The sequence below is a fragment of the Otolemur garnettii genome, unplaced genomic scaffold, assembly GCF_000181295.1.
Source record: "Otolemur garnettii isolate 467f Iridium unplaced genomic scaffold, OtoGar3 scaffold00006, whole genome shotgun sequence".
Lineage (NCBI taxonomy): Eukaryota > Metazoa > Chordata > Mammalia > Primates > Galagidae > Otolemur > Otolemur garnettii.
Window position 1 is genome coordinate 24,103,980 of NW_003852401.1, and position 13,378 is coordinate 24,117,357.

The 13,378-nt window shown below is 40.5% G+C and overlaps 1 protein-coding gene across 4 annotated transcripts in view; it reads right to left on the bottom strand.

Annotated features, from left to right (window-relative positions):
* Nucleotides 1-5,117: 5,117 nt before the first annotated feature.
* VLDLR (very low density lipoprotein receptor) overlaps nucleotides 5,118-13,378 on the bottom strand; it is a 32,089-nt gene continuing 23,828 nt past the window's right edge. For 2 of the 4 annotated variants that reach the window (XM_023508617.1, XM_003782913.3), the window contains 8 exons: nucleotides 12,224-12,342; nucleotides 11,501-11,640; nucleotides 11,035-11,176; nucleotides 8,985-9,131; nucleotides 8,035-8,118; nucleotides 7,636-7,716; nucleotides 6,496-6,665; nucleotides 5,118-5,768 (listed from right to left, as the gene is read on the bottom strand). In XM_023508617.1, the coding sequence (XP_023364385.1) occupies nucleotides 5,733-5,768; nucleotides 6,496-6,665; nucleotides 7,636-7,716; nucleotides 8,035-8,118; nucleotides 8,985-9,131; nucleotides 11,035-11,176; nucleotides 11,501-11,640; nucleotides 12,224-12,342 (919 nt within the window). In that variant the 3' untranslated portion in view covers nucleotides 5,118-5,732. The remainder of the gene's footprint in view (nucleotides 5,769-6,495; nucleotides 6,666-7,635; nucleotides 7,717-8,034; nucleotides 8,119-8,984; nucleotides 9,132-11,034; nucleotides 11,177-11,500; nucleotides 11,641-12,223; nucleotides 12,343-13,378) is intronic. The other 2 variants (XM_023508618.1, XM_003782914.3) reach the window with 1 other exon arrangement.

The following is a 13,378-nucleotide window of genomic DNA, read 5'->3' on the forward strand; positions in this document are numbered from 1 at the left end:
TCTAAGTCTCACAGAGACTTTTAGCCTTATCGTGAGTTTCAGGCCTGTCTTGTCCTGCCACCCTTAGGCACCCTCCCTTTGGCCAGATAGTGCATCTTCTCAGTCACCCACAGGGAGGGAGCTCTGGGCTCACCGAGCATTCCTGGGTAATAGTAGTTTTGCTCCTTGTGTGGGAGTTTGGGAGGATGACACACTGTCTGCCTATGGCGAGGCACTCACTGTACTTCTAAGAATGGCAAGAAAGTGGACCTCTCTCATTCTTTCAGCCTGAAGAGTCCGGACCTGGGCAGACCTAGTTCCTTCTCCAAAAGGGGTGACAGTTATCTTTAATGATTCAGTTGAAAGAGAAAGATCTGCATAAAAGCTTTTATAAACGGTCTCTAGAAAAAGGAAAAGCTTGCAACAGTTATCTGAAAAATAAACTTTTATTTTAAGTGCAATGTGCAGTTCATTAATAGAAGAAAAATATGTACAGTCAGCAGGGAGTAGATGTGTTCCAACATGTGCCTTTAGAATTCTGAAGATGCTGAGAACGATAATTTGGCTGTATGCACTGGACTCCTGAGGCGAGATGTGCTCTTCAATCCCATTTTAGGATGAAGTGACATTTAAAGAGGGCAAGATAGTTTTCCCAAGACGGTCATGTTCGAAATATTCGTTCCTCCTTGTGCATGTGTGTAAATGGAGGTCTCAGGGACAGATTTCAGAACACCTAAGTACGAATCCTGGAGTTAGAGCATCATCAGTCACTTGGCAAGCCACAGTTCTTCCTGTCCTTTTGGTTATGTCTCTTCCTACATGACAGCCTTCAAACCTGAGTTCCTGTGTTACAGCTTGCTTCTCCCAACATCTTATACACGGGAATGATGTTGCCTGGAAGATCCTTTAGGGAATCTTGATCTTTTTCTTTGCAGTCCAGTAAGCTACCTGTACCCAACTAGGATGGCTAAGGAAAATAATTCTGGACAGTCTAGCATCTCGAAGCCATGACAGACGAGTTATTCTGTGCTGACCTGATGTCGCAGTGCTCTTGGCATGTACTTCCAGTCCACAGCCATATTGGAAGCTGGCCACAATGGGCACTTGAGCCAGCTGAGAAATTGCTGAAGTGCCCCAAAATTGGTATTAAAGGGAACTCAGCTAACGTGCCACGTGACGTCCTGCTTAACCTTCGTACAGTCCTGTATTTTCTTCTGAGACAAGATGGCAATAAATACGCGTGGTCTGTAGCCTCAGATTTTACGTATGTAAAATGGAGATAAGACCTAGTAGGGCTGTTGTGCAGATCAAATAAGACTTGAGAGCATTTAGCCTAAAAGTGAGCACATTGTAAGAACTCAAGGGAAATTTAAAGTGCTTTGGTAGCCATCTGACGACTGTACTGGCCCCCAAGTATTTGTTTCCATGTTCTAGGCAGTAAAGTGAAAAGACTGAGGCAGAAGCCATCTTTTCCTAAATTTTAGTTGTAGGTCTTATCATACAGGTGTAGTGAACATTTTGGTCAGGATCTAATGCATGTTAGGCTTAGCGAGTAACGGTCCCCATAACTCTCGCTGGTAACGTCACCTACCAGGCCCTGTACTGTGCTGGAATAAACGCTGAGGCCCAGCACTGAGCATGACCTTCAGGAGAGACATTTGCCCTGCATGTAACAAATGCCAGACGCTGTGCTGAGCTCTTGGTGTGCTTTTCACTGGACACTTACCACATCACAGCGAGATAGTCCCTATCACTTCCAATTAGAGGGAATTAGTAACTTGCCCCAGGTGCCGCCCTTGAGACTGACACAAAGTCTGTGCCATTAACTGCATTGCCTACTGCTTCTGAACAGAACTGCCTTGCCACTCATGGGACTTCCTTAAGCACAGTAAAGAAAAAAAAATACATTTTTTGATGCGTCACGGGGTAACTTGTGGAGCGTGAACTCCCTCCCAACAGGCTATCTTAACTTCTGCCTCAGCGTCCACTGATGGAAGATTTCCATAGACGCTGGTGATCTCCACTTCATTCCTGTTTCTCAGATGAGCCAGGTTCAAAAATGCGAATAGATTCTGGAGACATGATAGAGAGATGTGACACTACATTTATTGGGTTGTTAGTAGCTTTTCCATAGAACCCCAAATGCCACGCCTGGGACCTTGCTTCTCACGTGTGAAGGTAGATATGAATGGGGTATATACAAATTCGATTGATTATGCTTCACATGAAACTATTTTGAGCTGAGCATTTCCCACGATGGCTTTGCAAGAAGTAAGTGCCCAATGCCATTGTTTCATCTTCAAATTCATTCCCTCTGTATTTGGAAACAAGTAGCTTGAAAAATTGTTTTCTACCTTTTCTGTATTCATGAACTCTCACAGCTTGGGTCCACGATATGGCTGAAACATAAATATTCAATTCTCTATCTTCACAAAGAATCAGACTAAAACAGTTATAAACCCGAAGGGCTTAAATTTAGAAATTAAGAGTAGCAGGTGGGGTGGTACCTGTGGCTCAGTGAGTAGGGTGTCAGCCCCATATATTAAGGGTGGTGAGTTCAAACCCAGCCCTGGCAAAATTGCAACAACAACAACAAAAAATAATTAAAAAAAAAAGAGTAGCAGGTTGTATTCTTTGTTCTTGGAACTAAGCAAAAAATGTTACCTGCTTTTTTCAAGTTTCATCACCATGAAAAGCTTGGAGTGTCAGTTTTGTTGGGATTCAGATAATAAACTGTGTCATTAGGTGAGAATTCTAGGACATCTCTCCAGTTAGACCATGTAAGAGGAAGCCTATACATAGAACCTTTGGGTTTGGGGTGAAGAGACTTTAAGCAGGTCTCCCATTTCTACCATGTTCTTAAGAGTTAGTCCTTTGTATGGTTTTTCATTAAAGCTCAGCTTCTCATTTTCTTGTTCCTTCCAAAGACAGGAGCAGGTCCCAGAGTTGAAGCCTCCATGTTTTTGCCTTGTGTTCATTAAGAACCAAAGACTCAAAAACAACACCAAGGCTTTAAAATACTTTATAAGACTGTTTTAAGGGAACTGGTTGCACAACTGGTACTATTTCATGTCCAAAAGGCAGATTTCGGAGGCCACTTAAACATTTGAACTCAGAGACTTGGCTGGATTTCTTTACCAAAGGCTACAAATCTGTTTATTCTTCCAGCATCAATCCTTGTAGCAGTTCCTAAAGTCTCTGGAGGGCCCACTTTGTCACTGTGTGTCACAGGCTCATCTTTCTCCAAATATACTCCTTTAGTGTCTGATAAGCTTCACATTTTACCTCTCAATTAATTCTCTTCTCCTACGTTGAACTCCAGAGACACAGTAAACTTGCAACACGTTTCACATAGGTTTCCTTGAGTTCCTGTTTGGGCGATAAAGCGGAGGCCTTTCGTCCCTCCTGAGCTGTAATTGCATGCTAAATTGACGAGCAGTCGATTATCATGTAACTATTCTTATCTCAATAGAAATACCTTGTTTCTTCAAATCAATTTGCACCTTTTCAGTTGAGCCGAACCTTGGTTTTTACCAGGAAGGACAAAATTTTAAAAAAAAGAGAGATGCTTTAGACTCTTTGAGGGTTAGAAACTGGTACCCAGGACCTAGAAGAACACCCTGGGGACTGCAAAAGCTGATGATGGAGAATGATGCTTTATTTGTAAAAACTGACTTTGGGCCTTGTAGTTGATTAATACTGTATAATCCTTGCAATGGGACAAAAACACTGATATCTAACTTTAAACTTCTAAATGAGAATTTGGCACTAATCCAACAACAACAACAAAAAATCAGTATTTTTTTGTCCCATGGCAGGGTCACAGCAGCAGCCAAACAAATGGACTTCAGAGTGTATGATGAGCGCTAACCTACTTACCAAACAGCTCCTTCAGCAAGTCTCCGCTGGCAGGCCACATCCTGCTCAGGGTGAGGGCTGCATGCCGAGGAAGCAAGCTGGAGGCCGGCCAGTCCACCTGAATGACCACAGCCTTTTCTTTTCACCTGCTTACTCCCACGCCTCCCATTACTAAGAAGGTCCAAGGCTATCTCTTCTGTTTTATTCATTTAACCAAATTACAAGTAGGGGAGGCTCCATTAAGCAAGACAACAGAATCACCTTATTCCTCACCTTGGATTACTCATTTCCTTTCTTAACCACAAAAAGCAAGATGTTAACTGCCTTATATTCCACATGCGAGGGACACGTCAGCGACTGCTCCATTCAGCTACTCAAAACATCTCTTTACCCTCTTGCTACTGTGTCCATGGGCTGTTGAATCCCAGAGGAACTGCTGTACCTTCTGCAGTCCACTCCCCACCTCACTTTGGACATACGCTCATTGTTCCAAGCCTTGTGTCTTCCCTCGCTGCCTGAGGCTTTAGGGAGAGAAAGGAATGGCCAACCTAGTAGAAAACTCACTAAAGTCCTCGACTACTTTTTATTCTACTCAAACTCCTTATCTCCTCTTTACACCATAAGTTCTGAAATTTGTCCCTTATAGGAATCTGTCCTATCCCAGCTAGGCTAAAAATTTAGAAGCTGTAACAATTCTCCAAGAAGTCACCTTAGAACAGTTGTTTTCAAACTTTAGTTTATATCAGTATCACCCAAAGGGCTTCAGCAAACAGATTCCTCAGCCCTGTCCCCAGGGCTTCCAATTCCACAGCTTGTGGCCTGAGAACCTGCAATTCTATTAAGTTCTGGGACCACATTGAGAACCCTGCCTTAGGAATGTCACATCTGCATGGTAAGACAGTCTAGACTTTTATAAGAAGAAAGCCCTTTCCTATGCCTTAGAAGGCACTTGACCTATACAAAATGACAAAACATGGAAAATAGATTTAAATATGAAGCAGCAGAAGTCACAGAAATCTTAGCACACATCTCTAGGTCAGGAAGCAACGAGGAAAGGGATTCTCCTATAAGCAAGAATTCTAGGTACAGGCTAAACTAGCTTCTTTTTACAAAATAAGAGATATTGGGGGAGCAAATGTTAAACAGGTATTTGTTAGTACTTGGGTATAAGAGAAACTAGCCCAATTGATTATAGGTGTAGTTACACATCAAGAGCTATAGAACGCTTAATACTACTCAGACTGTTTATAAAAGTTCATCCCAGAGGAATAGGCACAAACCATGGTTAAGCTGCTTGGTTTAATTTTTTTAGCACTTGAAAAAAAATGTACAGTAGTTTGAACACTCCGTCTTTACGAACCTCCATGGAGGTCAAAGATTTCATTCATAAGTACAAAATTAGTTTACAAATGTTTTTGGCAATTTCATCTTAGTAACCCGTTTTATCCTATTGCCATTGTCCCAACTATTGAAAAAGTTTACAATAATTTACATAGAAATATTTCAAAGTGCTTAAGAATAGTGATTGTTCTCTGGGATATTTACAGGTGGCCTATACAACGTATGTACAGGTGGTATACACTATAGCACAAGTTTCATTGCTGGAATATGGCTTTCTAGGGAAAGTGCATATTTGGCCAGAGGTGGCAATACTGTCTAGAAATTTAAGGGTTACAGATACTTGGTAACCACATCCAAAGCTGAAGTAGAATGTGGATAAGACTATTTACAAAAGTAATATAAAACAGTCAAGTACACAAACTTGATCCACCCAAAGATTTCTTGATGTTCTTCCAGAAAGGAGGAAGAAAGAGACTTCAGCTGCTGGTTCGGTTACCACTGGGATGTAGGGTATTGTGGGTTTAGACCTCAAAGGTCGAGACTTGTCTCAGAAGTCAAGCTAGATCATCATCTGTGCTTACAACTGATATCTGTGGAAAGGAAAAATATGAAATGAGTTTGGTGATCACTCACTGGTGGAAACTCTAGTCTCTAAAGTGAACATTGCCCATTCAAAGACCCAATGCACTCAGAAAGACAGTCAGCTATAAAACAGTATACAGTTACATCCCTCATGCATTTAATTTGAATTCAACTACATACCTGCTTGGTAGAGAGAGAAACTGCCTATTCTAATTAATGAGCATACATGTTGAAGAAAATGTGACAGATGTGTGTGCCATGACTTGACCACCATTCATGTTTTGCCAGATAGCTTAAGAGGTGGGATATTTATCTTCATAAAGCATATTGTAACTTTGGATAAGTGAATCTTACCCAATATACTGACTTTAAGCCAATGCCTCTGTACATGAACCCTACTTATGATATGCTAATTTATTTTTGAGAATCCATGAGGCAATGGATTTAACCATTCAAAAAAGGAACATTTATATGTCATTTCTATAACTGAAAATAGCTCCAATAACATGATGATGACCTATTTGCTGTTCTGTATGGGTCAGATGCTGATCAACTGCTGGACTTATATCCCAACACACTAAGCTATCTGATGGCCAGGTAGTAGATGAGGTGTTTGGAAACTCCATGATCCTAATGGCTCTTTCTAACACAGGCAGCTCTAGCTTGAGTTAGTGGTGTCCTTTCCAGAAATTCTTACTTCAAGCCATAGTGTAGAAAGACACAAAGCTGACTTACTGCTGGGTATGTGTGTCCAACAGAAGCACTGTGTCTACCAATGTCTATGGAGAGGTCCTCTTCAGTGGTCTTCAAGTACACAGGATTGTCAAAGTTCATGCTTTTCATGTTCTTGTGTTGCCAATTCCGCCACATCAAGTAGCCACCAACTGCGGCCATCACTAAGAGCACTGAAAAAAGAGGATGCTTAAGAGACATAGATCTAGTTTCATGATATGCAAAAAAGGTAATAATTAGGAATCTATAGTAACTGACAGTAATAACAATGTCAAGTTTTATTATCCTACACATAGGAGCTAGCCACATCCAGGCAAGGGTAGAGTCCTGGGCCCCACCCCAGGCCACTGAATTAAAATGGCATAAGCTTCTGATGCACTACTCAAGTGCTCCTAGTGTGTTAGTTGAGCTTGAAATCTAATAATTTAAGACAGAAGCTGTTATAGCCAAGTCCGTTAGAGGTCACATGTCTGATAATAGCTTTAGAGGTCCTTTCCCTTAGGTTTAAAAATTCTTAACTACTTTTACTTTACTCTCTGCTAATTCCACAGCTCTTCAAGAAAGCATTTAAGCATTTGTGCATCTCTGTAGGAAGTGTTACACATATCTCATAGAGGAAGAGAATAGTATACTAGTTAAAGGGACTTATTATAAAAGGGGATTAAGCCAGGCTATCAAAGCTAACATAGAAAGCAATAAGCATCCTTTGTGTAACTATGGAACATTTATCACTGCCAGTTACCATTCTAAGGACACCACTGAAGAGCATAGTATAGACCAAGGGTGTCCAATCTACAGCTTGGGGGCCACATGTTGATTTTGTGAGGGCTTTTTTTGCTTATCTGTAGTGTCAAGTATCACAAAAAGTATGCACAGACCTTTTTATTGCTAATTAGCTTTCACTAGTTTTTATGTCTTTGCCTAAGACTACCCTTATTGTTCCAACATGCAGTAGAGAAAAAATGGTTGGACACCCCTGATATAGACTTTAGTGTACACGTGGGAGAGGAAGTGAATGTAATGCAGGGTAACAACAGCCATGACAGCACAAGGGGCCATGAAAGGGGGTGGCTAGTGAACTGTCAATGTCCCTCTGGCGTCTAAGAAGTTTATCAAATCTAGATGTGTAGGGAATCTACTTACAGAGAGGAAGAATGGCCCAGGCAGCAGAAGTCCCTTTTGGGGGCACACTGACCTCTGATACTGCGGTGGTCACATTGATCCCTACAGAGGAATAAAAGAAATCAGTTTAAAAAGATCTGAATTCAAATTTAGAAATTCACTCGACCTTGGTACCCAATGTTGATGTTCAGCATCTATGACAATTGTATGCCAAGGACTCTGGCCTAGAAGTATGTGAGTCACATGCTGTAACAACTGTTTTGCTGAGAAGTTCTCTAGTAGGTCAGATCAGCTAAGATTTTCAGGTTACCAATCAGGGACTGAATGAGTGGTTAAAGGCTGCATTAATTATTTAAGCTATAGCTACCAAGAGTGTGGCTGTTAGTTGAGATTAACAGTTTGCAGTACTGAACCCAATACCTCCAGGAACTAGTCCACTAGTTGGTGAAATTTCTGTTGTGTTGGTATCTTTTGTCTCACTGTAAGTCACAGTAGGTGCAGTACCTGAATTATAAAAACCGAGAACCTGGTTAACCCCAAGGTTCCAGATCGGCTAGCTGTTCAGTCCAGACAAGCCATGCAAGAGGTTATTTTAATACTGGGTGAAAGAGACAAGCCACTGCTCAACTAAGTTGTATGGTTGATTGTCAAAATTTTGACAAACAGTAGTCTTCATATAAAAACAGCATTTAGAATTTGATAATTTAAACAGATGTACAGCCACATTTAAAGACCCCTCTAAATAAGGGGTCCTGTCCTAAGTGTCCAGGAGCACCCAGAAATGTTCTAAAGATGCTCTGGGGCACCAGGCATACCAGACTGTCTTGCAACTACTTTCTCAGTAGACTGAGCTATTCCCTGCCATGACCCAAAATGAAGCTAATAAAAACCATATGGATCCCTTGATCAAAACAAGTGAGTTTAATTTGCTACTTAATCAAAAGCTAAGAACAGAAGGCTAAAACGTAAATTCACTTATTAGTCTCCTCCACTGAGGCAATGATGTTTCTGGTAACCATGGCCTTCCTAAGCATAATTTCAGTTCTCCCTCTTTGGAGGAAAATGTGAAGACTTTGTTTAATTATCTGCAATTTGACTAGCTCAGTGCTGTTATGGGACTAATTGGTACAAATTGGTATGAAGTAAGTAGCTTGACACTTTAGTCACCTATAAACTCATAGGCTGTCGAAATGGGTTAAATAAAACTAACATGAACACCTGGCACATGACAGCAGCAGATATGTTTTCAAGTCTACTCAAATAATTAGTGAAAACAGAATTCTTAAAAGCCAGGCCAGTTTTTGTAGCTAGTATCTTATCGTATTGCCTGTTGTATATCTAGCTGGTGGTTAAAATTCAAAAAGCCTTACTCTGACACTCTCGGCCATTTTCCCGAAGATTGTATCCATTGGGACAGGAGCAGGTGTATTTTGGAGAGTGATCATTAATCTGTGGTGCTGGCAGGCACAGGTATTCACATCCTCCATTCTTTGCGTCTTCTTCACACCAATTTTTACCTAGTTAGGAAAAAACATCCTTTAAGATAGGCATTCCATATTTAGCCATGAAAAAAGATGGAGACCTTACATCTTCTGTATTAACCTGGATAGAGGTGGAACACACTCTTCTTAGTAAAGCATCACAAGAATGGAAAAGCAAGAATCCAATGTACTCTATTCTAATAAGAAGGCAGCAGATGAGCTAATACAAGGGAGAGTAGGGAAACAAGCAAGTGGGGAGAGGGGAGTAGGGTGGGAGATGAGGGGGCACAGTGTATGGCACACCTCTTGGGGGTAGGACACAGTAAGAGGGACTTTATCTAACAAATACAATCAGTGTAACCTAATTCAATCAGAGGGTAACCTCTGTACCCTCAATGAATCCTAAACAATTAAAAAAAAAAAAGGTATTCTAGGGCCTGCTATATATAAACCTCATTCTAAATCAGGGATTTTCTTTAATTTTTAAAGATCATTAATTATTTTTGAAACAAGTTCAAAGCACAGTGAGTATATACTTTTTTACTTTTTTAGCAACATAAGTGTGCTGTAAGACCAAAAAAAAAAAAAAAGTGAGAAACACTGTTCTAGATGTTGTTGACATGAATCCTTGTCCCCAGGTAGCTTAAACTTCATGTGAGAGCAGCATCAGTGAAGAGTAAGCATAAAGGTACAGGCAGTATGTTCTAGGGACACTTGATTTAAAGGGACTTCTTGGAGGTAAAACATTACATCTTCAACAGATGAGTGCCAAAGTACGGGAGGTGAGAGACTAGGAATGGCTCTCATTATTGGTCCAAGGTTTAGAGCAAAGGCTCAAAGGAAGGAGACCAAGCCTGTTCTGGCTTTGTCCTGACTTGTTCTTATAAAGCAGAAGGGAACTCAGCTATAGGGAGGGTTGAGAGTTGCACTTAGATGGAACTATCCAAGTGTTTTGAGCAGCAGGCAATATAACCCATGGGTTTGAGAATCTACACGATCATATACAGATGTGTCTAAGGGGACAGGTAGGTATTATGGTTCAATTGTGCACCTACCTCCTAGTCATATGATGGGTCCTAAGCCTCAGTACCTTATCTGTGAATAGGATATTTACAGAGAAATCAAGAAATCAAATGAGGCCATTAGGATGGGCCCTAATCCAGTATGACTGGCATCCTTATAAGAAGAGATCTAGACACAAGCACCTAGAGCAGTGGTTCTCAACCCTTCTAATGCCTCAACCCTTTAATACACTTCCTCATGTTGTGGTGATCCCCAACCATAAAATTATTTTCGTTGCTACTTCATAACTGAATTGTAATGTAAATATCTGATATGCAGGATGTATTTTCATTGTTACAAAGGGGGCGTGACCCACAGGTTGAGAACCGCTGACCTAGAGGGAAGATGATGTGAATAGTCACAGGGAGAAGAGAGGCATGTATAAGCCAACAAGAGATGCCCAACACAGCTCCTCCCTTCATAGTCCTCAGATAGTGTGTTGCCAACACCTTGATTTTGGATTTATAGTCTCCAGAACTGAGACAATAAATTTATGTTATTTAAGAGACTCAGACTGTGGTACTGCACTATGGCAATCCTAGCAAACTAACAGTAGAGAAAGCTTATGAAACAAGAGTTACTTTGGGAGCTAGTACAGTCGTCTTAGTAAGAGACCAAAGGGACATGGAAAAAACAGAAATGAAAGTTGACCCTGGGATGGGGGAGATAGGAACTGAGGTCATGAAGCTTTTTCATAAGATGCCAGAAATAAAAGAGATCAAACATCAAATATGCAGTATTCAAGGTAGGGTATGAGAGGGCAAATGTTCCATCATAAAGAAAGTTGAGTTGCCAAAGTGATACTGCCACCCAGCAGGGTGGTGTCACGCTGCTTCCCTTAGAAGTGGTTGTTAAAAACTGTGCTTCTCCACGGTACCTGATGGCTGTATAAGTTCATGATAGACAATGATGTCTTGGGCATCATTAAGGTTGTTGACTAGGGTGGCCAGCTCCGATCCAGTGAATTTGTTGGCACCATAGACGGCTTCATTTTCCCCATCTATCCAGTAGACGCGATCCTAAAACAGAACCACCCTAATCAGCATGTGTTCCCTGGATTAGAGCAAGTCAGTATTTAATTAGGGTCACCCCTATTTATTGACCATTTAATGGACCAAGTTATTGAATGCTGATCCAGGCCATCAGATATAAAACTGTAGAAGAGGCAAGTTCATGTGTCTTGACGTGCTTTGAGGAATTAAGAGTCTAATATGCACCAGGTTTTAAGAGGAAGCAGTTTCTCAAGTTATGCTCTTTTGTTCTTCCTTCCTCTGCCTCTTCCTTTCTCCAAACTGCTATGGTTACTCAAAGATGTACACTTAGATGGGAGATGCATGTCTTACCTCGAATATGGTTAGTGCAAGAGGATGAGCTAGGAACTCCAGAGACTTCAGTACTATCCTACGATCTTGGCCATTCAAGTCCACACTGGATAACATGTGCAACTTAGAATCAAGCCAATAGAGGCGGCTTTTTATTAGGTCTAGGTAGGAAAAGAATGGTCATTGTAGGATAAGCCGTTATTGTTCTGGTTTCCATTTTAAATATCTAATGAATTCAATATTTGACTTTGATGGTTCCTTTCACAGGGATCCTATAAACCTTATGTAGCAGCATGCAGAATCTGTACCTGTATTCATTTTGGGGGGCTAAGTGGGTACCTCAGAATCTCAAGGTAAATGACTTAAGACATGTCACTCACATCATAGAAAATATTAAAAGAGGCTAGCATTTTTTTATTCTTTCCTCACGAGCCAAAAGAAAACTACAGCTTGCAATTCAGGAAGTGCTAGAAGTACCTGTGCCCAGAATATTTATATGGGAATCCCCAAGACTGACTGAATTCATGTTACATATATCAGACCCAATGGACAACAGGCCAGCAATCGCAGAGCTTGTAATTTAAGTCTACTATTCCACTTGTGCAATTCCATTATCTTCATCCCAAATTCCTCCTATAGAAGGAACCAGAGAGTCCTCTGCTGCAGCCCAGAAATAACTATGGAGATAAGTTAAAACACCATGAGGATAGCTGAATTGGTAGTTGAGAAGAAAGAAATACATACCAAGCGTTATCCCATTAGGCCACTGGATGTCTACTGTCACCAGAGGACGTCTATCAAATCCATTCATTCCTGCTTTTTCTATTTTAGCTGGTTCACCCCAATCTGACCAGTAAACAAAGCTGGGAAGAATTAAATCAGAAATAATCCTTAGTGGTTTTGAAGGAATCAAATGTAAGCTTGAAACAAATGTTTATAAAGAATGAACAGAAAATTTAAGATATTCTCAGTGTGTGTTCTTGGGCAGCAACCTATGCATCACCCTGCGTGTCCCCAGGTCTAATCTGTCTCTTCCTTTCCTTCAACCTCAAGTGGAACTGCTACCAAGATGCAGATTTTCATAAGAACCCTCATGGAAGACCACCACCCTTGAGGCTAAACCTTCAGATACAATAGATGACATAAAGGCCAAGATCCAGAATAAGGAAGGAATTCCTCCTGATCAGCAGATATTCATTTTTGCTGGGAAGCACCTGGAAGATGTTTGTACTTTTACCACAACATTCAAAAGCTATCCACTTTTCTATGGTATATGTAGACCATGGAATACTATTTAGCCATAAAAAACAAAACAAGACTTCATGGTCGTGCTGAAAAAAAAAAAAAAAAAAAAGACAACTTACACCACTCCTAAGAAGAATAAACATAAGAGAAAGAAGGTTAAGTTGGCTGTTCTGAAATTTCCCAAGGTGGATGAAAATGGCAAAATTGCCTTTGCCAAGAGTCTCCTTTAGATGAATGTGGAGCTGGAGTTTTTTTGATAGACAACATTTTCACAATGATGTCTAACTTACTGCCTCAATAAACCAGAAGATAAATAAATGTACGTGAGTTAATAAAAAACATGAACTAAAAAAAAAAAAAAACACTGATTGTCTGCAGATGAATACTAACACTTAACGGCATAAATTATGGGTAAATAAAATTTAACACTAAGAGAATATAAGCTCATTATTAATTGTAATCCTTTATATCCGCCTGACATTTAAATTTTAGTCAGATGGTTATACATTTGTTTTTTAAAAGGCCAGCGCTTTCTGAAAGATAAATATCCTTTAAATTTTATAGTAGAGGCTCATTGTGTTCTAATGAGGCTTCATGGGGCCAGCTGTGATTACTACCGTCTGAGGCAGTTTAAGAAGCTGACTATGTCATTCA